At 45.2% G+C, this 24,832-nt stretch overlaps 1 protein-coding gene across 2 annotated transcripts in view; it reads right to left on the bottom strand.

The window, feature by feature from the left end:
• Nucleotides 1-1,190: 1,190 nt before the first annotated feature.
• The window catches only part of FGF18 (fibroblast growth factor 18), a 72,662-nt gene continuing 49,020 nt past the window's right edge, over nucleotides 1,191-24,832 (bottom strand). For both annotated transcript variants that reach the window (XM_026858173.1, XM_026858172.1), the window contains 2 exons: nucleotides 19,890-19,996; nucleotides 1,191-2,195 (listed from right to left, as the gene is read on the bottom strand). In XM_026858173.1, the coding sequence (XP_026713974.1) occupies nucleotides 1,929-2,195; nucleotides 19,890-19,996 (374 nt within the window). In that variant the 3' untranslated portion in view covers nucleotides 1,191-1,928. The remainder of the gene's footprint in view (nucleotides 2,196-19,889; nucleotides 19,997-24,832) is intronic.

The raw sequence follows: 24,832 nt of genomic DNA, 5'->3' as shown, positions 1-24,832 counted from the left end.
CATCATGTCCCACTTCCATGCTGGCCTCCAGTTGCACCAGGAGAGCAGCTCCCAGTATATTCACTGGGAGAGGGGCTGCATGAGTGGCCACCCATGCTCAGCTGGGGTGAAGGCATCACCTGTAAGGCTGCCGTTTTTTTTGTGGAGCAGCACGGAGCGACCCTGCTTAGTACTGTTCATTTTTCTCTAGGCTTGCAAGGTTTGGAGATTGGTTCAGATAAGCATCCTCAAGCTTGCATGTTTATCATCTGCACCATCTCCCAAACGGCTTTGATCTGTAGGATTTGGCTGCAGCTCTCAAAGTTATCTTGAGAAAGCTTGTTCTGGGGAGAGTTGTTCTTCTGATTAACAAGAAAAAGCTTTCTTAGTGGCTTTGAGCATTTTCAGCCCTGGCTGGAATTAGGGAGTGTAGCAATGTCTGCACACAGAGAGAAGGAAAAAGTCAAGCAAGCTTCTCCTTAAAGCTTCACTTGGTCTCAGTTGTCATTTCAGCTTAAGTTTGAGGTCAGTTATTTCATCTTGCTTCTTTTTCCCACTCTCTGTTTAACGCTGTCTCACCCCACCACCACGCATGGCTCAGTCTATATATACAGGTTCACACCTTGGATTTATGTGTGGCTTTACATCATCCATATCCTACACAAAACACGTGGGAGGAAAGCTGGCTGCACTGACCAGGAAAGCAAGTCACTGATGGGCTGGGAGAACGATGTAGGGCAAGGGAGAGGGATCTGTACAGTTGAGGTCAAGTTTTAAAAGATACAATATTGAATCAAATAGCTGAAATAAATAGCCCATCTCAAAACCTCCAGCCAAGGAAACACAAGCCACACATAATTACGTGTTAATTGAGTCAGATGCTAATTTTCCAGTTTACCCTCTACTTGGCCAAAGCTTTAGGAAATATTTATTGGGCTGAAAAGTATCAAATTTAACTCCTGCTCTTGAAAAATGCCAATGTGGATTCCCCCCCTTTCAGCCCATCATCACCCCATGCAAGATTTCAGGGAGGAAAAGGAAGATGGTATTAAGGAAAAGGAGGAATTACAGAATTAACAGTGAGGTTTATAGTGGGGAAACTACACCAAACATATCCTGTTGCCCTCATGTAAAAGAAAAATATGCATTAAAAAAACTCTACTCAGGGAGGGGAAAGAAGTGTGAACAGCAAAAATATGTACATGTGTTTTAAATAATTTTTTTAATTGTTGAGGCAGTAATACTTGGTTCATGGAACTGCAATATACAGAGAGGTGAAATAAATAGCTTATATATATATAATATATATAATATAGCTGGTTTTAAAATATTCCCTTATCATTGGTGTACTAGGTCATCTTGTAGTCACTTGAATGTATTTAGCAGCATTCTCCAGAACTGAGCTTAATGCAGGATCACAGAGTCGTGACACCTTATGTCGTCAGAAAGGTTACAGAAGATCGATGCGTCGAGAACTCCACGGAAACTCAATCACTGCGGCACACACCATCTTGTCTCAGGCCGGCGTGCAGCAGACAATAAATAGATTACTGCAAAACCGGCACTTTTCGGGGCAGGGTCTCAGTAACTTTGGGAAAGAACTTTGGTTTTCTTTGGTTTTATTTATTTATTTTTAATTTTTTTTTTCCTCTGGGGATATGCTTGAAAAGTTGTCCTTTCCAAAAAAGTGAAATAAGCACCTGTGTGTCATCATCAACAAGAAGTCAATTTAAATAAAGCAGTTCATTTTGTTTTTCAAGTCACAATAAATCCCTAACAGCTTTTCCCCAGCGTTTGCCATCTAGTCTTTTATTAATTTTTTTTATTTTTATTTTTTTTTAAACACAATGTACAAAAATAGAGCTTCTTCCTTATTTTTAATGTAAAAATATTCCTCTGGTGCAGTTTTTTTTTGTGGTTTATTATTGTGACACTGTTTTTGTCTATTTTTAACTGGGGTTGGTGGGTCGTATTCTCTTAGTCCTCTTGGTGACTGTCGTGTACTTGAAAGGTTTCTGTATCTCCACTTGCCCCTTTGGGTACCTCTTCATAAAATGTACATCTTGCTGGTTTTCCCGGGTCTTGGGCCCTTTTCGTGGCCTCCCTTTTTTGGTGAATCCAACATACCAGCCTGAATATTTTGCTGACATCAGTGCCGTATAGTTATTTTCTAGGACTTTTTCAATGAAGACGCACTCCTTGCTGGTGCCATCAGGCTGAAAAAGGAAAAAAAAAGAAAAAAATTAATTATCCAAATGCAAGCTCAGTGATCAAAACCCAATTTGGCATCAATAAAATAATCACATCTGGACCTTGGTTTTTGCTCAAACATTGTTAATTGGAGCAGTAACAAACAGCAGCTGAAATAGAAATGATTAAAAAAAGAAAAAGCAAGAAAACATGAAGTCATCATTTAATTTTTTGTAAACACTCCTATCCAAGGAAAGAAAGACAACGTTTAAGTTTACCCGGGGCAGCTCCATCAACTGCAAGCAAAACAAGACATTTAGCTTTGCTTTTCCCATTACGGAAGGAGGATGAATTGAACTCATGCCAGGCAAATATCATACTTAATCAGAAAAAAATTAAAAATCAGAATCGCATATGGGCCAATCAACAGTGTTTCCCCTTCTACTACTCACTTTCGATATGTTAACTGAAATACCTTATGGCCTTGTGTCCCTAACTATCCAAATTCCATCAAAATCATTACAAGCCTTAGTCTAAGTCTTCGCAGTGCTTTGAAAACTCTGCCCTGGGCATGATACCTGTCACCGTGCATGGAGCTCCAGGGATGAGCCAGAGCGGTGCTGGAGGCATTGAGGTCCCCAACCCCACTCCAGTCCCTGGGACCCTGGAGAGCCCTGAAACCAGTGGTGATTGTGGAGCCGCATTGCACACCCCAGGCTTAGCTCCAAGTCACATTCCTGGGTGAGCAGCGGAAGGGGCTGTCCCCATGCTGGTGCACTCCCCAGATGGGATGGAATCCCAACGGCATCCCAGTGTGGCAGCAGTGTTCTCAGCCACCAGACCCGCCCCAGTTCCCCTGCCAGAAGGGGTGACACAAGTGCCTCATTTTACACGCCTGCTCTCTCAGGGTAGGTTTTCGTTTGGAAGATGGTTTCATTTCTGGTGGCAGAGGGGAAATCATCCTTCCCTTTCCTGACTTTCAATCTCAGCCTAAAAGCAACCACACAAAGCTCAAGGACTTGGCTTAGGAAGCCATGTCCCTAAATTACTTTCCTTCTCACAAAGGGAGCCAGGATTAGCACAGAACTGGAGGCCAGAAGCTCCTGTGCATGAGTGCTGCTCCCCAATCACCCTGCAGCAAAACACCCACCCTGCTGGGACTCCTTTCCCGATGCAGCTGCTAGTTCAAGACTTTGGCAAACTGTTCAGCTCAGCTTGGAGACCTAGACTAACAGACCCAGAATTGCACTTTGAATGCAGCAGCACGTGGATCTCAGGCTGGATTCAGGACTCTAATTTACACATGATACGCAGCATTGGAGGGAGTTAGAATCACCGAATGGTTTGGGTTGGAAGGGACCTTAAAGATCATCCAGTTTTACCCCCCTGCCATGGGCAGGGACACCTTCCACCAGCCCAGGTTGCTCACAGCCCCGTCCAACCTGGCCTTGAACCCTGCCAGGGAGGGGGCAGCCACAGCTTCTCTGGGAAACCTGTGCCAGTGACTCACCGTCCTCAAAGGAAATATAACCTAAACCAGTTTAAAACTGTTATCCCTTGTCCTATACCTACACCCCTGATCAAGAGTCCCTCCCCATCTTTCCTGTAGACCCCCTTTAAGTACTGGAAGGCCGCTATAAGGCCCTATATGGGGGCAAAGCCAGATCTGCCATATGCCATCAACAATCTCCTTCCCAGGCTAGGCACAAAGGTCCTAATTTTATCATCTACAACTGGAAGCTCACAAACACTTTGATGAATGACAGAACTGGGCAAAGCTCAGTGGTTCCAGATCCTGGGGGGAGGTCGTTCTCCGAGCCCTGGGTTTGATCAAAGCCACATGAGTGGGGAAGGGGGAAATCAGTCGACACCATGGGGTTCCACCAGGTTTCAATGGGAAGCCATAAAACCAGCCCCAGGTTTCTCAGGGCTCAGCCCACTACAAACCCTTCCCCTGTGAATGGAGAATTTTTAAACAATACCATGGCTGAGTTTCAAATCCACCCAAACCCAGGTGCTGATGAAGCGACCGGATCCATACCACAGGGGGAGCAGGTAATTGGAAAGGCTGTTTCCCCCACACTCGTGGAAAGGTCCTGGATTTGAGCCCTGACCTTGTTGCTAGGAGAATTAAGGCATTTTCATGCAATTTGGGAGGTTTCCGCTTGTACTGCAATGTCAGTTTCTCATGGAAAACGAAGACTGGAATGAAAAGAAAACGTGTGTGTAGGAGGGGGAAGTTATTCTATTAATAACAAGAAGTATTTACGTATACCTTCAAATTTGCCAACAGAACCTAAGACAGAGACAGGAGGTGGAGGAATAATAAGGTGCAACTTCAGGCCAACCTCAGGGCTAATTTGAAGTAAACAAGGTGCATGAGATAAAATAAGTTCGTTCTGGAAGAGGAAGAGCTAAATGATTTGATAACATGAAATTACAGTAACATCTACAAGTACCTCAAGATTAATCAGGATAAGGACCTCACTTCCCCAAACAGAGCATTCCTATACGTGCTAAGACACGTCAGAGACAGACAAATGATTTTCAAATACTTACAAAATGATTTTACAGCATTCGTTATAATCCCCAATAGAATAAATCACTCACACATAATGCCAACACCATGGAGAGCTGACCCATGATAATCTGTTAGGGGAAAAAGCAATTTATGAGGGTTTTCAATAATTTGTGTGACCTTGTTTTCAGAAGGTGCCCATCACTTAAGGTCTAATTGTGTCCCTATTTAAACATCACAAAACATTCATTGGGTCTCACCCATCTCCTCACTCCTCCAAAGAGAGAAGGAAGGAAGAGAAGATGCTTTGGCCGAGCATCACTCCCTCCTCCAGCCACCTGCTTGCCCTTTCCCAGGAGCTCCTAGAGCAATCGCTTCCTGCTGACACAGAGCTGCACCCTCTGCAGCAGACGTCAGCAGAGACGTTGCCAAGCCGCATTTCATACATACTTAACTGCCAGGATGCACCTTGCAGAGTGCTTGCCCTTCAGAATGTAAAGGTTTATGTTTTGAACTGATTCTTTAAAATAAAGAAGAGTTCTTGAAAGCCTCAGAGCTCTGCAGGAATGGCCTCGCCTGGTGTGATGGCACTGCCACATGATGGGGAAGGACCCGCATTCCCATCAGCCTCACAAAGTGGGGTGGGCACAAGGGCTTTGTGACCCCAAGATGTCCCACACATGCTTAGGGGATGAGCTGCTCCTGTGTTTTGCTCACCACCGTTCCGCAGGCAGCATGTCCAGCCAAGCTCCCTGCTTAGAGCAGGGTGAGAGCCGCTGCAGAGGCACAACTCTGCTCCCACAAAAGGAACAGGCCCTCTTCAAATCAGCACCTCCTCAAACCTGTGGCAAGCCACCCCCAAATTGCCAATTTTGCCCCCAGGGGCTGCTGCCTGGCCATGAAATGAGGCCATGCCACCATGGAGGCAACAATTTGCAGCTCAGTTCTTTATAGAGAAGTCAGAGCATTTTTTCTTTAAACTCACCCCTAATAGCTAATGGGAAGATGTGGTAGCTGTCAGCCAGACTTCTGATAAATGCCTTATAAAATGCCTGATCTAAACACTACCTTCCACAGCAACCCCTGGGGCATCGCCCAGGTCTGCGAGGGAAAGCACAGCCATGCTGGTAAAGCCCGAGCAGCATGAAGCACTGGCTCTGCTGGACCATCTCCTGTAAATAATAGCGGGGGACCCGCCCCAGCAAGCCACTGCCCAGTGACAAGGCAGTGGACCCAAGTGGTTCCAGTCCCTTTATCAAGCAGGGTTAGAGCTGCAGCAGCTATCCAAGGTTCCCCCTCCAGAAAGGGATATCTTGAGAGTGGGACTGTTTATACACCACGGGCCAATTCCATCCCACGTGCAGCTGAAGGCAGCGGAGCCGAAGGAGCTGCGCTGGAGCCAGGGGCTCTCCGAGTGCCCTGAGCTTACCAAGGAGCAGCACCGGATTGTTTGTGCAGAGCATTTGGCGACGGGCTCTCCAGTATTAAACGTGAAACATGTTGAACTGACACTAAAGCAGAATTAAGTGCCAAAGCATTTGCTGCTTCTACAATTACACTTCGGAGCGCTTTGGTGCTCCTGCTCTCCTTTTTATGACCCAACTTGGTCTTATTGTAGTTTGGCTTTCTCGTTTTAAGTTCTCCAAATGGAAAGGATCAAAGGGCTCTTTGTTGTCGTAGCAGGAGCGCTCCTCCGAGCGAGGCATTCCTGCCACTAACAGCTTGCTGCTCAGGGGGAATTCGCGGCAGCCTCTGTGCCACCAGCCTGAGCCAAAGCATTAGCAGGTGCAGCCGCCGCCTCCGCCTTCTCCCTATTAGCCTGCCACACTAAGCCACCTGAGCAGCTTTTTATGGGAAAGGGAGGCCAGGGCAGGTTTTCTCATTTATGCTTCACAAATCTGGCTCAGTGGGCACCGGCAAATCCAAACTTCACTCGGCTTTTACGGCAACAATAAGCTCGCGCAAGCAGCTCGGGTAACACCACAGTGCAGGGAGAGATGCCTCTAAGACTGAAAGGCTTCTCTGTTTACAAAATCAGGGCACAAATTAAGCCCTAAGAGTGATGCTGTGTTAAGCTGTCCTTAGCTAAGCTTGTTAAAACACTTCTCCCCTCTGCAAACGATGCAGCAGTTAGAAGCGCTCTGCTAAGCCGACTGAATGCACTGATGATGTGCTGCAAATAATAACAAACACCAAACCATAGGGAACACATCTGTGACAACCCAGGAATGCCTGCTTAGCACAGGGTGCAGCGGGACTCAACCTTTCAAGTGACAACGGGATCACTCTCCTGTTTAATTATCACCTTTCCACAAGTTCAGCTCCCCAGGCTCTAAAACAAATTGTGGAGATACCAGTTCTCCATACAAGTGGGAGCAATTCCCTCTGCAAAGAAAGCAATCCCCCACTTCCTAAAAATCACAGAGTGGGGAAAGCTACTGCTCAAGCAAAAGGTTTCCAAGAAGTGTACGCACCTAGGATTTTTTCAAGGAAAACCCCTGAAAATGGACCCTTTCTGCATCCCTCCCTCCCCTTCTGCAGACAGGCAGGCAGAGGGGGTTTCTGAGCAATGGTACCCCACTGTGCTGGATCTCACACCACCCCCAGGTGCAAGGCACACCCACTGAGCTCAGCAATTGTTTCAAAGGGCTGCTGTAATTTTCCTCAAATGCTGCTAATGTTAGATTCAACACACTACATACTATGCAGAAGAAATCCTGCTTTGTATTTCCTAAATTTTGGAATGATGACAGCAGGGAAGACTTGGGTTTTCAGGAGATGTGTGGCTCAGCAGTCCCAGCAACCATCCCCAGCTGAGGACCAAGGGCTGGTGCACGCAGCATCACTGATAACCCCCTGTAAAGGCCCAGAGCTCTTTACACAGCATGTACCTAGTGACAAAAGATTTTCAGGAAGCATTCCTGAAACACACTTCCCCATGGCTTTGCACAAGCTCAGCTCAAAGTCAGACAGGTAATGCTCTCAGAGCCTCCTCCAGACTCACTCCACATGGCTTGGAAAATCCTGAGTGGAAGAAGATAGGGCAGGAGCTGTGTTAATGTCGCAGCTTTTAGTACTGCCACCTCTCCCACTTCATACTTACACCCTTTAAAGGTAGGTCAGAAGGTGCGACAAAAAGGTGGGTACAGCAGCTGCCAGATCCAACAATGCTGTGGGAAATACAACCCCCTCGCAACACGGCAACCTGAGTGCTCTGGCTGCTGGTAACCTGGGCCCAGCCACCCTCATGCATTTTATAAGCATTATCAGGACAGATCCGTCATAAGCATCCTGATGCTCAGCATTCTGGATTTATGGTAAGGCATCCTGACCACAAAGACACCTCTTGACCCAAATGCACATTCTTGCTCCTAGATCAGGTTGTAAATCAGGGAAGCCGCATCTATAACTGCCAAGAGTTACTCAGCTTCATGTACGTTTCCTCCAGCTCTCTGCCCTCTGAACCTGCACAATCCTCTGAGGAAAATACTTAGGAGTCATGATGGGCAGGTCAATAAAAGTGTCTGCCAGCACAGCAGAGAGGTCAATTATGTATACAGGACATCTAAGTGCATTCACAAAGCAGGGGAAGTAATACAAAACCCATGCAGAGGAGATTCTCCAAAGAGAGGGTACATCTCCACATTCAGAGGCCCAGTTTCAAAGTAGCAATGCCCATGTTTGCACCCACCTGCCCACATGCACTGGGGGATGTATCCCATCTCTCCTGAAAGCATGCAAAAATGGGCACAGTCTTGCATGTGTGGGATGGGACCTACATGCTTCACAGAGTCCTGTCCCTGTTTGTGCCAGACACAAGCTGCAAGCGCCAAGGAATGAAGAGAACAGTTCAAATTTTTTTCTTCCTTCTACCCTTCGTTCAAAAATTCCACTTCTCTAATACCTGTTCAGTACCCCTGATACTGCCCTGGAAGAGCATTTTGTCATAGGATAAACAGGAGGATAGAGAGATGAAAGGAGTGTTTGTAGGGATGAACCAAGAAAGGCTGAGGCTAGGCCAGGACATGCCTCCTAACCTGCTCCTTCTGTCACACGCACATGTATTGCCAACAGTACAGCAGGATGGCTCACATTAGTAATTAGAGCAAACTAGGTTGGCTTCATCTGGAAAGATGTACATTTGGTTAACACAAATTCCTAACTGCATTTCAGAGAGCTACGTGTACTTACTATTCATGACAAGAAATGTCAATCAATTTTTAAATGAACTTTAGGAAACCAATGGAAAATTTAGGAAAACTTAAGTCAAAACTATGGGTTTCCTGCAATAGGAAGCTTCTGCTTCAGGAGATCTGAAACCACAGGCAGGTTTCAGACACGACATCTGAGCAGATCTATGGCATCTACCATTACTTGCATCTACCCGATCCAGTTGCATGTACACTTCTAGGTGCTAAGTATGGCAAGAGCTGGGGAGGCATTTTCACCCATCCATACAAAGCACAACTTGTTTAAATGCGCTGCCTGGGTTTGCTCTGTTTCCTTTTTGAGCAGTCATTTTCAGCCTCCACGGAGACTCCACAGCCTAGTTCTGAACTTCCTATAAAAGCCTACTAAGAGCAGTAGCACATTTAATGTAGGCTTAAATTCATTATATAGGCACCTATGACACTAAATTATTTTTTTTCAATTGTTTAAAACATCAGGTCTAGAGATGACTGGAGCAAGAACACAAGACCAAACCAGCTGCTGATCCCATGGCAGGTCTGGTAAATCCCAGATACATAATACATATTAAACAAATATACACTGTAACTTTTTAATTTATCATTTCAAACAAGTGCAATCTCATTCAGCCAACACTCTGGAAGTGACACCGGTTTCCCTGGGACAAGTTTAAATCAGTTGAATGTAGGAACAGGTAAGGTCATTGATTGTCTCCATGATGGCATCGGTTCTATTTGTGTCAAATTATATTACTAAGAAAAAAGAGAAATCCATGATCGAATCAAGTGCCCTCCATTAAAAATGATCATCCAGAATGGTTTCAGACTGTGAATGACAAGCTTCCATCTGTATACGACGAATACAAGGCTTTTGAGACTTGTCCTCCCTTAGGAAAACTTCTTCTCTTTAAGTATCCAAAGGACAATGTAAGAAAATGTCAAGAACAAAAATGTATTTAAGCAAGATGTATTTTTCTTTGACCTTAAAAATGGTATTGTAATGGCCATATCAAATGGACGATCTGTTGCTACTGTTGGAGCATAGGTTTTATTCTCCACTTCAGAATTAGACTGTCCTCACTTCATCTCCAGAAATGAATTGAGAGTCAAGTAGAAACAGTCTTTAAAGAGCAGGATCCACCTGAATGTGCATCTCAACTGCATCCACTTGAGGAAGACGAGGCTGCATTGCTTTGCTTCTTGCTGCAGGCTAAACACATCAGTGTATTTGCAAAGTAACATTTAGAAGAAACATCACCCTGATCTTAGAGATGCTCAAGACCACCAAAAATTGCACTTGGGAGGTAAGATGCTCTGACGAAAGCAATTAAATTCAACTTGATACTTGTCAGCACAAGACACATACAGCACACCCTCTTCACCCAAACAGAGTGAGGTATGACTAGGGCTTAGGGACCCCCTCTCAATAATTTTAATTAACATTTAACCTTAGGGAACTGAAATATTCCAACATGACACACAGCTGCAACAACCAAGAAACACAGGGGACAGAATGTTAGCAGCTTTATGGTGACACTTGCTCCTTGAACACAGAAAGGATTAGATTAAATTAAATTATCATGTAGCTTTCAAGAAGGTGGTATTTTTTCTCTGGAAGGGAATACACAGCTTCCAGCCGTGGGATAAGAAAAAGATTTAGAGGTCAAGCTTACAAGCTGGGTCTGCAATGTGAACCTTGACTTTGCAGAACTCAGATTTGAGAGAGAATTAGTGCTTCTTAGGAATATCCAAATGAAAACATGAATTTTTCTAAAGAGGAATCACAAGAAATCCATAAACTTGTTACACAGCTCTCTGGTGACCAGACGCAGCTGGGAGATAAAGGGCTGACACTCACATCCTCAGCTGAGCAACTGCACCTCTCTAGCATAAAACCAGTATCATGAAGGAATTTATTTTTTAAAATAAAAGGATAAGGAACTGTTTGCTTTATTTTAGAGCAAACACCGAAAGCATTGTGGTTGTGCTGAGAAGTTTAAGTTGACTGGAGATGTTCATACATAGCTAAAATGTGACTACGATGACCTCTTGACCAGGTGGTCTGGCCCATGAAATGATGTATTAAGCACCAGTTCCTTCTCAGATGTTCCCACTACCATCCAAGGAAGCCCTTCTCGCAGGATTCACAGTTCATGTCCTGCACAGCTCCTCTACCCACCATCTGGTTAAAGCAAAACCTCCTGTCCTTGCTCAGCCTGAGAGGATCAGCATCCATCCGGGGTGCTTAGAAGATTGCAAGAACTGAAGCAGCAGAGAAGGACTTAGCATAGACATTACTCTTAGATAAGATATTAGGTGATGTCCAATCAACACTGCCAATGTTCTGCCTGGCAAAGCAGCTAAATACAAATCCAACACCAGCAACAGAGTGTGGACATCAATGTGCTTAATGATGTGCTCCATTTATGAAACCTGTGACCTAAATCCATCAGACCATGCAGGTAAAATGCACATACAGCACTAACAACTGATCAGCAAAGGGAAGACGCTGGCCTACATGGAGCCATAAGTTTCTCTCTCTCCATTCAGTGCCATGAATACCACAGTCTTTTGGCTCAGGCAGCCTTCAGAGCTTGGCATTCAAGCTTACATGCACATACAGACTCTGTTAAGAACTGATGGAATTTTAACCATTTGTGAAACAAAGGGTTCTTCTCCATACAAGCACGTTTCTTCCATCTCCTCAACCTCTTGTGTCATGTGAGCTCAAGCACTGCCAGCATTCCCCAGCTACCCGCATTCTCTCTGCAAACTCCCCCATCTCTCCTTCCCAAGCCTTGCAGCCATTCAGCGTTTATCAGCATCCACCGAACTGCTCTCCCTCTTCTGCATACAGAGCTTCAAAATGAACTCTACTCTCTCTGCAACACCAAGATCAACCACCTGCTATCCCACACCACTACAAAACAGCTAAACTTCTTCCACAAAATTCATTACCCACATTCACATCATTTTCCCCTCTCCTTCCCACCTCCAGAGAATCTTCTGTGCAAAACACTGCTGTAAACAAACTGTCACAACTACTGAACCAGGCAGGACAAGGCCCATTGCTCATAGCAAATATTAATTCTGCAAAGGTCCAGTGAGCTCACACCAAGTCCTACCACTTTGAAGGAACCGCAGCCCCACAGTCTATCCACTTTTGTGCCAAGGCAGCCTCAGTGCAATAAACACTGGGAAGTAATTTCACCGGGATCAACCATAAATGGCTTCTTGGGAAGCATTACACAGTGTGCCATCCCGAGCGAGGATTCCTGGAAAAGCCAGTTAATGCTCAGCACCTGACAGCTGCCTCTGCTCAAAGACAGGAGCTGTTCCAGCGGGGCTCCTGCTCGTGGGTGTGCAAACCCAGCACAACCGCACCCGCCTCAGGCTGCGACACCTCGTCCCTGTGCCACCTACGGCTCCACAACGGAGGGCAGAGCCACCACAGCCCCTTAAGGAGGGTGCACAGTGGGGTCCGGCCAGCTCTGAGCACATTACACCTACCGAGAAGAAACATGAGAAATTATTGTGTCCACATGCCCTGGAACTGTGGGATAACAACATCCCTACTGTAACATCTAGCAAACACTCCTTGAGGAATTCTTCTAACACGTTTCCACCACTGTAAAGATTTGAAACTGCAACAAATGAACCAGACGATACAAATTCCACCAACATCCACAAAAGTTTGAATGGTGACCCCGCAATGGGAAAGAAGCAGCTGTGAAAGGCTGCAGTGTTACCAAGAGCCTCATAGTATTTGGGGGCTGAGAATTGACTGCTGATTTTAGCTTCCACTTCTGCTTTTAATTTCATGAGAATCTCAGCTTCTAAATTTTCAGAACTCAAAATTTTTTCCACTGGTTGCAGGAAAAAGCCTGATGAGGTGAATGCAGAAGATTCTAATGGCTCAATCAAATGAAAACTGGTTTTGTCATCTCATTGCTTTTAAGACCTTTGCAATCCTGCAGGCCCTGAAACAAGATTTTCAGACATTTGAGGCTGGTTTCGGATCAGGTCCCTGTTCAAAGTACGACAGGGTCCAAGGTGGCCTGGCTCCAGGTTCCACTGAAAGCATTTATTTAGATGACTTAAACTAAAACAAAATCACAGGGGAGCAAAAGCCTGGGAACACTTCACTTTAAAAAAGGACCAATCCCACTCCATATGAAGAACCAGACTGCAGTTCAAAATGAGATCTGAGCAAGATCCAGCAAAACCCATGTCAAGTTTTGCTTTCACATGAGATGCCAAGTCAGAATAGTTTATGGCTGAACATGTCACAGAGATATCCGCAAAACGCACGCTATTAAACCCGACACCCCACTAATTCTGGTTGTGTTTTTGTTGCAAATTCGGCATTCAGCCCCAGAAACTGTTAGGTTTTACAAGCCCCTTCCAATACTGTGCAACTCCGGGAAAAATTCTGGATGAGCATCAAAACCCTGTGAAACTCAGAGTTCTGCCCCAAATCCAAGATGCAGTTAGGCATGAGTTTAAATACACAAGCTAAGGAGTGCAAACACCTCATCTACTGCATCAGAGTTTCAAACTGCAAACCTCTGAGTGGCCCTCTGCCCTCAGCACACACCTCCCAACATCTTTGTAGCACATTTGGCCGTCAGGACAGTCCCCAGCATAGGCAGGCCCCAGAAAGACTCAAACCCAAATGCCATGCAGGACTGGGGCACGTGAAGGGCATCAGGCTTGGACCTTCCCCCTGAGTCACCTTGTCTCAGGCTATCACAGACCCCTGGCCTTATGGCAAGGCACTGGTTTCCCCCATCAGTGTTTCAAAGGTATATTTTCAAGAAAGCTCAACCTCAGACTTGACCAAAGTCAGCTGTGAAAAAGCTGGTCCTGGTACACTGATAAAGCTTTGGAGAACCCCCCTGGTGTCTCCTACCCAGGTAAGTCTCTTTGTTCTACCAAGGGTGGCAACCACTGAACCATCTGGAGCTCCTGTAACACACTCCTGGAAGGGCAGGGGTATTATAAAGGACCAAGACTTCATGCATGGGCCATAGCGAGCACCTTCACTCTGATGCTGTCAGAGATTTTTAGCCAACTTTCTTGACTAAACACACACATGTTTTAAGAAAACCCCTATTTTAGAGCTGTAATGTAAACAACCCCAAATTATTACTATCCCCTAAAGGCTACTGCTGGCAGGCATCAGTGATAAAACTCTGCCAGAGCAGTCTGGCATCTAGCAACAATTTGTTTGTTGTCCTGCAAAAATACAGAGAGCCTTGCCATATGGTATTAGCAACTTTCTGGTAACATTAAGAAATATATTGGCTTGGAAAGCAGTTATCACACCAGAAAAAATCTTACATCTGAGAGGCAGGTCTATGCTGTAAGGGGTATCAGTACAGCAGTGCTGGTCAGGGCTGGGGGAGAGGTGATGGTGGTCTGCAGAGCCACGTAACCGCCAGCCCCCAGCACAGTGACGTGCCCCTGGCACAGCCACGCTTCAGCTGGCACAGCTTTTCTTCAGGAGCTGGACCGTGCTCGAGGGCACAAGCTCAGCACTGCTCCTCTGTGCTTTGTGAGTGCTGGGAGGGCTTCAGCACCAGAGGCAGCAAAGCTGTCCTCAGAAAGCACCCAAGTTAACCTGTCACTGCCCTGAAGCAATGCCTCAGACACCCCAACTAGCCAGGGGGTTCCTACCTTTCACTGCACAGTTTTTTCCCACTGTTCACATTAAGCACAGAGAACAGAGAAATAAAACCAAACTCATGAAAATGCTTTTTCCAAAATAACACATATATACAATGCTTTTTAAAAAATAATGCATGTATACTATGATGATTTTCTGAGAGTGTGTGTATACCAGATCCCTAAGGATTTTTGAAAGAAAACCCATAGAGAGATGACCAAGTCATACAGATTTGGTGGGAAATCACCTATTTTATATAATCACATGCTCTCAGGCTTGAATTCTTAGAAGGAGCTGAAGTGATGTAATGAGCAGGGACTTCTCAGTATACAATCCTCCTGCTCTCCCTTTCTGTAGAGCTGGCAGGGGTGATACCTGTGACAGACCCCATTCTATCACTTTTCTAACCTTGCCCCTATTTCTGGAGTTTTATCTGTAGCCACATCCTACCTCAAAAGAACCTACCCATTTACAGTGGTATAGGAGTCTCCTGCAGGCTCACAGTTTCAAGATTACAGCCCTATTATGTGGAGCAGCATTACACAGGAGCACAGGACACAACTGACAGTCACCATGCTGCCCCAACTCCACCTGCACTTTGAGTCCCATCCCACCCTAAGAAGATGGCTCCAGCACCCACCACCTGCTTCTCTGTCCTGGAAGAGCTCCAGGAGTGTTTTAACACACTGAGAGATGGAGCTGTTCTCAAAATGAAACCATCAGGGAACAATATTGCTGCTGGATCTGGAAAAGATGTAATCCACCTAATGCCATGGAAGAACATTAGTGGGACTGCTTGGAGCATCTTCTGAAGAAACTTCTGGATCAAATCAAAGATGTGCTTAGTTCTTTTCCCATTCTTCTCAAATCTTCTGGATTCCTTCCAGTCATTACTTACATTCCCTGCCTCTATACCTTGCTCTGAAAACTGAAGTCTCCCTCGCCACTGCAATAACCAGCCTCACCTCCCACTTGCCAGCTTTGCAGGAAGCCAAGGTCAGTCCAGAAAAACAGGCCTATTCTCTCTTCTCCCTGTATAGCTGGGAGCGCAAAATATTCTCCTGACTTGCTCTCCTGAGCACTAGTGTCGATGAGACTGTATGATCCCATGCGTGGCTGGTAGAGAACCACCGGAAATTCCCTAGTAACAGTGCCTGGGGATTAGGAGATGCTCTGATCACCATGTACCAGCCACTAGCCCTAGCAGTGCCTAGAGGAAGGGTCAGGGCTTTGGTCAACTTGTAATGGTGCTGACAGATCCAATTTGAGCTTCACAGAGATCACTGACTGCTTGCAAATGCTCTCCTGACAAGGGGACTGGGTCACAGCAGGAAAAGAAAATCTCTGCAGTGTCTTGTAATTCTAGAGAGCATGGATTTGATGTAAGGACAGACTCAGCAAGGCAGTTAGAGGTGGCCAAACTAATTAACAGCCACCTGCTCACACTATTCCTTGCTACGGAGACTTAAAAGACTTACCTTTGATAGTCTTCTACAAACATCAGGTCACCTCTATATTGATGTCCTTATCTCAGTGCATGAGATAAGAGAAGCTGAGACAGACAGAAAAATCACAGAAGGACTCCCCAGGAGAATCACAGTTAGAAACTCAGAGCTCCTCCGAAGAGACCATTATCTCCTCTCCTCCCCTAACACTGAATTACTGCAAATATTCAGAGTTCTTGCATTCTAGGTGACTGGTAAAGTTGTGCCTTGTCACAAGCAGACAAGTCACATTGCACCTCTCCTTGGAAGCAGAGCTGAACCTTTCAGAATCCCCTTCTCCCCCATGTTTGTAAGAAGCCTTGGAGAAACAAACAGGAACAATAACTTTAAAAGATAAAGTTTTTAAGAAAAGCACGTAGCATTCCTCTTCTGAGTTCTCATATTTTAGTCTCTCTCCTTGTAATATAACTCCACCAAAAAGTCTGGAGAAAAGAAGACTCCAGGGAGACCTCACTGCGGCCTTTCAATACTTTAAGGGGGTCTATAAGAAAGACGGGGATAAACCTTTTAGCAGGGCCTGTTGCTATAGGACAAGGTGTAACAGTTTTAAACTAAAAGAGGGTAGATTTAGGCTAGATATAAAGAAGAAATTTTTTACAATGAGGGTGGTGAGACACTGGCACAGGTTGTCCAGAGAGGTGGTAGATGCCCCATCCCTGGAAACATTCAAGGTCCAGTCGGACAGGGCTTTAAGCAACCTGATCTAGTTGAAGATGTCCCTGCTCACTGCAGGCAGGCTTGGACTAGATGACCTTTAAAGGTCCCTTCCGACTCAAACTATTCTATGATAACGTTCAGTGGTCCATAGAAAACTTCAGCAAAGTCAGAAAACTCAGGACCTACAATTTCTAAATGTGTATACGGAGACACCAAAAGCTCACAGACAAAAAAATACGGTCAAAAAATAAAGAAATGTTTCTTGGGCCTTCTTCAACATAACACCAAGAGTCAATGAAAAAACACAATCCAATTTGTTTTCCACCGGTGCTGGTTGCCTTAGACAGAAAAGTCACTCTCTGTATAACACCTGTCCTGTCTCCAGTTTTCATAAGCAGCACGTAGAGCATCGGAGACCTCAGCAGTTGTATGCTGTGATAATAAATAAAGTTAGAAACCTGCCCAAAACAACTCCAAGCCCTTTGGCCAATGGTGGCTGTGAACACACATGGGGTAACAACCAAGCGAGGGAGAAAACACAAGGTTTGGGGCTCCTGAGAAAGCTCCATCAGATGACCTGAAAAACCTCAGAAACGCTGGCTTAGGTGCAACTTCTGATTAAATAAATTAATTAATTAAAAAGACACAAAGGCTGCTCTTCTCAGTCCTGTGGGTTAGCCTGTTTGCCTGCAACACAACCAGCTCCAAGGCGGGGAGCAAGCCCCATCTCTGGAGCTCTTGCATTTGTCACTAGTTCCAGCTGCAAACAACAACAACCTGCTCCAGTCTGTAATACCCTTTGTAGGTGATTATGGGAAACAAAAAGGACTAAATTCAAAGCAGGTTTTCAACTGGGGGGGGATCCAAAACTGCTGACTGAGGAGGAGAACAAAGCCAGATGGCATATGCTGGTATTGTTAGGGATTATGCAGTGTAAGGCAATAGGAAATGAGCAGAGAAAAAGATTCAGTTTGGTCCCATGGCTCCTCTCTTGCCAAATGAACATACCGGGGCAACTGTGAAACAATCAGTTTATGGGTTTCTTTCCCCTCCACCCCCAGACTGAACTTAAATATTTGTATAAGCCCAGGCGTAACTTTTATCTAATGTTTTCCTTGGGGTTTACTAGCTGTTTAGAGCATTCAAGCTAAAAAGCATTCCCTCAAACTCTTGCCACAAAAAGAGCTGAACTATGATACTAATTAAAACCACACTCTTTGGTATCAGGAAGACGTGCTATTATTTTCTTTTTTTGCTCATGAGAAGCTGTTAATATGGGCAAAGAGTCTGGAACATTTTCCTTCCAAACGCCATGCTCCATACCCACTCCTGCTCAGGTCGGCTGGTTTGTGAACTTGTCAGCAGTCTGAGGTGGGAAGGCTCATATTTACAAGAATAGATTTGTTTACTTTTTTTATAACAAACCATTTGCCAACCTAACTTTATGAAAAGAACATCAAGAAAAAAACCCCAAATGCTTTACACTGCATGAAAGGTGATAAGCTGAAGAACTATCCTGCCTTGTTGCCTAATGGGCCAAATCAAGGCAGGAATCTTGCCAGAATATACTATATGCTTTGAAAAACAGCCTCTGACTTCACTGGACACTCAGTGTAGACCAGGAAAGGATGTGTGTTGCACTGTGTACCACAGCTGATCCATCCTGGGGTAAGGTCTATTAAAGAAAAAGGTAAGATTTCATGCTCATTTTACCCTTTCTAATTTGAATGCTTCTAAGGTCTCCATTACTGTGGCATCAGCACCTCATAAACATTAACAAAATCATCCTCATAACATTTCAGGGAAAAATACTATTAACACATTTAAAGGATGCAAAATCGTGGCACAAAAAAAAAAAATACTCAAAGGACAGGTTTGTGTTCAGTACAATCTTCAAAAGTATTCATGTGAGAGGTCTAAATCTGGTTAAAAAACAGATTTCCTTGTCCAGTATCAAACAACAGTGTCTCATTCAGAGCAGTATTGCACTACAGAAGTGCTGGAAGCAGAGAGAATGAGTCGCTTTGGTCCAGTCCTCCCAGAGCATCGATTTCCAAGTCCTCACCGACTTCGAGCAGCATCCTGGATGCTGCCTGCTTTGCCAAAGCAGCCCCACAGCGGGTCAGGCAGGCTGCCACGGCTAGCGGCTGCCTGCGAAAGATCTGCGCTTAGTCTCAACAGAAGCATCTGCATTGCTCGTGAGGAAAACAAAAGTGGCAGGAGGGATCCTCCGGGGAAGGCACTTGTCCCACAAGTGTCACTCTCGGGACCACAAAAGTAAATAATGTTTCATCAGAGCAATTTGGTTTCTGGTTTCTGTTTGGGAGCATGTCTTTCATTGTGTTGACTCAAAACAAAACTCAGCTTCCCTTTTTCACAGCCACAGAGAAACCAGATTTTAATTTCTGGTGGTGCAAAGTGCAGGCAGTGGAGGAGGGGATTTTTCAGTGCTGAGGTATTTTATTTTACATTTATTTTTTGGTGATATTTTAGCTTTGAGCAAGCTCCTGCCTGGTTAGTAAGCCTCTAAGTTTGCCAACAATACAGAAGAACTGCCTAAATTACAAAAACAAGTTAATACATAAAAAATATGACTTCAGCAAAGAAGTTAAGCTAGATGGGTGAATATGCTGTAATTTGTTACATGCTTCCATTGTGCAGGGATCCAAAGTAATAAAATATTCCTGTAACGCTAGAACCGTGAGGCCCAGCCCCAGTACAATGTTCGGATTCCAGTATTAGCTCTGCCACACCATCCCCTGGCTCACCGCTGAAAGGGGCCTTATGTTGCCTACCTCCCCAGCACTAACCAACCTCCTCAGCACAGTGCTCCACTTGTCATTTTATTTAGAATTTCCCTCCATAGAAAGATCAAGTAACAAAGTTATTGTGGAGGTGGCCACGACGCTGGGATGCTGAGGTGACACCTCACATCAATTTAATGCAACTGTAAAGCTCAAACCCATCCGCATCCGAAGCACCATCAGAGAATCCCAGGGCTGGCTCAGGAGCTCAATTTTATGGATGTGGGGGAGGGCTCGGGCAGGGCCTTGCAAGCCCCACATCCCCTCCGTCCTGCTTTTCATTTGAGGCTGACAGGCGAAGCTCGCACACATCATTACAGCCTTGAGGAGGCTGCTAAAGGTAACACTCATGTTACAAATGAATTAATAGGAAACACTTACCTTCCCCACTAGCTTGCCTTTCCTGTTCATGCAAAGGTAGAAGTCTGTCTCCTTCCCTTTGATCCGGACTTGACTGCCAAAAGTGTCTGTTTCCACTAGAAGCTGGGCTTGTAAAGGAAGAAGAAAAAAACATTTATCAATGTGGTCCCGTTAAGTCGGAGCATGCGAAGCTCATCAGTGCATTGTCCCATTACCTCTACCTGACCCACACCATGCTGGGATGCTCCATGAAGGAACCACCCAAGGAACCACCCAGGGGCTGAGCTCCAGGCTTGGTCGCAGGTGTAGGTCTGACATGTCTCCATCGTCTCCTACGCAGAGGCTCCAGATTTAATGCCAGCTTAGCACAGAGTATCATATACACGTGTGTGTTCCATCTGTCCACACCAACCCCACCTCCCCATCAGCAATACAAAGCTTGCTGCTAATGCTCTCCTTCAGGCTGCAGGAGGGTTCTTGGAAGGTAAGAACATGGATTTTATTCTCATGAAGATAAAAGATTAGCATGACAAGAATGAAAGTCTTTTCCCCACAGCCAGCAGCCCTGAAACACTACACAGAAGTGGTACTGCCACACGCTCATGGTGCAAAACATCACAGTGATCTCCTGAAGATCACCACAACAGCTAGCAGGGGAGAAATTCAGCGCTGCTTGTTCTGTCTGATCAACACCCTCCCTGCAGACATCCTCAGTGTGTCTAGCTATGTTCCCAGGAGGTCACTAATGGCTTTCTGACAGTCCAAGTCCGTGACTCCTGCTCTAGCTGGGAGAAATACGGCCAGTCTCATAGCACCTTGCAGGCTTACTGAGGCCAGAGCTGGCCTGCAGCATTGTCAGAAGCCACGGTAGAGGGCAGATTTCTGCTCCATCTTCATAAAGGACCTGCCCTAACACAATTTGGGTGTTTTTGGAGGAGTGATTGAGCTGCCACCCAGATGCGTAGCATGCCATCACCATCTTGAAAATTTAGACACGTCCAAATTCAGCGTTTTATTCCATCTCTGATCTAAATACAAATTCCAGTCATGCTCAAGGTTCAGATTCCAGGAATTTCCCTGGAGAGGCAGGAACAGGCAGAATGGACATTCTGGTTCAGATCCATCTCTGATATGGAGCGGGAGAAAGCGAGACATGGTCAAAACACAATGCAAGAATGTGTAAGTGTCAGCAAGTGCAAATCCACGGTCCTGCTCTGGAAATACTCACGCTTGTAAGACCCGAGCCTTACTGTAGAAACATGGCTTTTGCCAAACTCTGGAGAATGTTTGATCTGTGCTGCAAAAAGTCACATTCTTTTTGGCATTCATATTTCAAACTTTAAAACCCTCTAAGAGCAAATATGTTCACTGTAAGGATTTACCATGGGAATAGAAATAGGAGTTTGTTTCATTTAAACACATTAATATTTTTCCCACTTGTAAAGTCAACTTTTGGCTTCTGCAACAGTGCAAATATCACAAACCTTTAACTCACAAGGGCCTTAAATGGAGTTTTCCCTTTGCAGCTCAGTCACATATGCAAGTTCAGGATTTTCCAGTTACTAGCTGCTTACATTTATTTAGATATATTTGTTAAACCTGTTATCAGAGAGGATATTTAAAGAATAACTTCTTTCTGACAGCAAGTGGGATAACATCCGTATTACAGCAGAACATTACTTGCAATCATGCATAAATACATATATTTATCTTTTAGAAATGCACCATGGTTTGGGGTATCTGTGATGGAGAGCATCTTGCAAGTGACAACTGGGTTCTGCAGGCTTTCTCTCCCCACCTGCCAAGGTGGTATCAAACCACTGACCACTTAAGTGAGGAAGGGCCACATGAAGCAGAAATATCCCATCATAGAAAGGATATCAAGATGAGCCAAGTCAGGATGGAGAAAGATGGCACAGGGTCAAAGACAGGTCTTCAAGGGGTGGCTGGCCAACATGGTATAGAACTTGGTAAAGGCCTACTGCTCCAAGAAGTTCAGGGAGGCTGCTCAGATGCAACACAGGATTAATAGACAAGGGAATAGCCAAAGTATGACCACCTTTAAATAGATGCCTGTGAAAGGTCCTCCTCTCACATGAGCAGAGGACTCATGGTCAGTCTCAGAGGGGGAGAGCAACAGCTTGCACATGAGGGGTGGTTATGGAGCCAGCACAAAAGGTCCCAAAGATTGCCCCAAGAACCACAGTCAACACCCAGATCGCCAAGGAGTTGCCTACAGATCTACAGTGTTGAATCCACCCACTAGAGGGGTCAAGCGAGGGCTCCCCAGCTTGCACACAGGTAAGAACAGGACACTGCAAGCTCCGGTCTAAGCTGCAAGGCATTCCCCATCCATTCCAGTCTCAGTGCTGTGCCTAGAGCTGCTAAGAATAATGTTGAATACCAGATACTGCTTTGGGCCAGCCGAAGGAGGAGCTAACATTGATAAAACACTCCAACGCAAGAGCCTTGAGCTGCAGTCCTGATGGAGAGTTGGCAACCTGCACCTCTCCAACACAGGTCCTCACTGGCTGCCCGCGCTCAGATGGACAAACACGGGGCATGCTGGCCTGCATTCCCCACCCCCGCGCTCTGCAGCCAGTATGAGTAATATCCAAGCTGATTTTAATTTGAAAAATATCACCTTAAAAAGATGCCGGTTCCCTGCTGTGAAAATTAAAACCATCTGGATGGAGTGATTTCAAATAATTAATCTAGGTCTCCTTTGACACCGCTACTAATTAAAATATGATACCTTCCTCCCCCTTTTTAAATAAAGAATTTAAATAAAGTTTAAAGATCTAATAAAATAATGTCATAATTTAGAACTAAATGGAAGTCACCTTTCCTGCAGGCTGCAAAGGTACGCCAGTGCCGAGATCCCTCCCGGGCTAGTGCCACAGCACAGACAGAGCAGCAGCGGATGGGCAAGCATCCAGTGCGACACCCACAGCAATAAATACCCCAGCACCCCGAGGAGGCTTGGGAGCCCCAGAGATCATCCTGCACCCAATGTCTCCAAGTGGGGAGCAGAAGGAAAAAGGTTCAGCAGATGCTGTCTGCTCCTCACTGTGACCCCAGCTGCTGATGTAGAGGCTAAGGCCACCCATAGGCACCCACTTCTGAAAAATCTGAGTCTTAAGATGTTGGAAACATTTTCTTTTTTTCTAGGGATCCTTGACCTTTCCTACAAGAGAGATCAGTGTAGCTTTAAGGCTGGGTTCATAACCGCGTTGGCTTCCAGCCTAAGGCACCCCTTACAGCTGATTCTCCTTTTTACAACAGGCATCTCCCTAAATTCTCTCAGGGGCCCAGACAGGGACCTTGCACAACAGATCTAGTCAGCTAAAATCAGATGGGATGAATCCCAGCCTTGAACACTGCAAAAAGAGTTTCTGGGGGATGGAGGCTGGCCCAGCAGAAGGTCTCCCAGCCCACTCACAGGCAGCAGGAGAAAAGTTCAGTCACCTCCAATAGGATTTAAATTAATGTAAACTGGACTTGCCTTGCTGCCTCATCTCTGTGATAAAGATGCTATGGCCACAACAAAAGCACCAAGGAAAATCCAAGAGAATTCCCTTTTAGAACTCAGGTAAAACAAGCCCCCACCAAGGCAGAGCAGTGTCCCCACAGCAGTCTGCTGCTCAGAACACCTGACTTGCAGCTCCATTAGTCCCTGGATACACCATAGAGAGATTACAATCTTTATTTTCAAAAGCCCTGCAGTCTAGCCTTCAGATCAGGTATTATTGTTTAAATTCTTTGCCAGCTAGATATTCTGATATATTTTCCAGGGAAGGGGAGGGGAAAGAACGAAAGAGAAAAGATGTCTTTAGAGGGTGAGATCTTCTGCTACATGCTTTTGCCTTATTGGCCCATTTAACCTAAACCTTCCTGAAAACTCCCACTGGAAGAGATTGGAATTCCTCACATGTCTAGGTGAAAAGGGTTACATATATATGTTGAAAAGCTATCTTCCAGCTAAGAAAACATGAAGTCAGGGAGATATGTGAAGGTGGCAGAAAATATGCCAAATTATCTTTCAAATATTTCCTGGGAGTGGGAGGACGGGAGCCAGAAAAGCACCAGGAAAGAAAGGAGAAAGAGGGCACCTGAGAAGTGTAAGGTTTACATGTACCTATCACAAAATCCTAAGCACCAGCCCATTTCAGATAAATAAAGAGATAAAGGGGAAAACACAAGGAAAGTGCTGAAGGACTGGATACTTTGAGTCTATCCATCATTGTTTGGTTGGGTTTTTTTTTCAGGTGAAAATCCTGCAAAAGGAACTGCAGAGAGAAAGAAACTATAGCTTACACTGCTCATGGGCATCTTGAAGCAGGCCAGTTAAAACAGATTTCATGGGGTAAACGCTCTCAGAAGGGACAGAGATTTTGTTGCTTTTGTTGCATTTTTTTTTCTGATGCAATTATAAAGTCAGGGAAACCATTCTCAGCACTTGAATCCATTTCCAGTTAACGAAGAAGAATGTACGTACAAGTACACTGAGGCTGGGATCACAGCATCTGTGATGGAGAGTGGCTTTCCAGTTTAGTTACTCTGGTGCTATGAACCAAGACAAAGCACATTTCCATAGTTCAAAGCATATATTGCATCTGATGGGAGAGTAAAATTTACCATCTGGTAAGAGTGAATCTTCCAGTGTGAACCCCAGCTTGGCCAAGGGTGCTTAATAAAGCTGAAACCTGTTCAAACATGGTCTACCCCCTACCAAAACCATGTGAATCCCTTACATGACCACAACGTAGGAGAGAATGACCCTGTCTCCACATTCGTGATGTAATGACGAGGGAATAATGCCAAAATTAGGTAAAGTCTGGAGGGTCTAATAAAGGCCTGCAGGCTATGAACAAGTGAGGGAATCTAAGCTGCATCCTCAAGTTTTGTTTGCACACTTGTATATTCCTCCAAACTATCATTTTAAATAGTTATAACCCATACAA

Source organism: Athene cunicularia (assembly GCF_003259725.1).
Source record: "Athene cunicularia isolate RWA chromosome 13 unlocalized genomic scaffold, athCun1 chr13_part1, whole genome shotgun sequence".
Lineage (NCBI taxonomy): Eukaryota > Metazoa > Chordata > Aves > Strigiformes > Strigidae > Athene > Athene cunicularia.
This window is presented reverse-complemented; position numbering and strand designations above follow the sequence as displayed.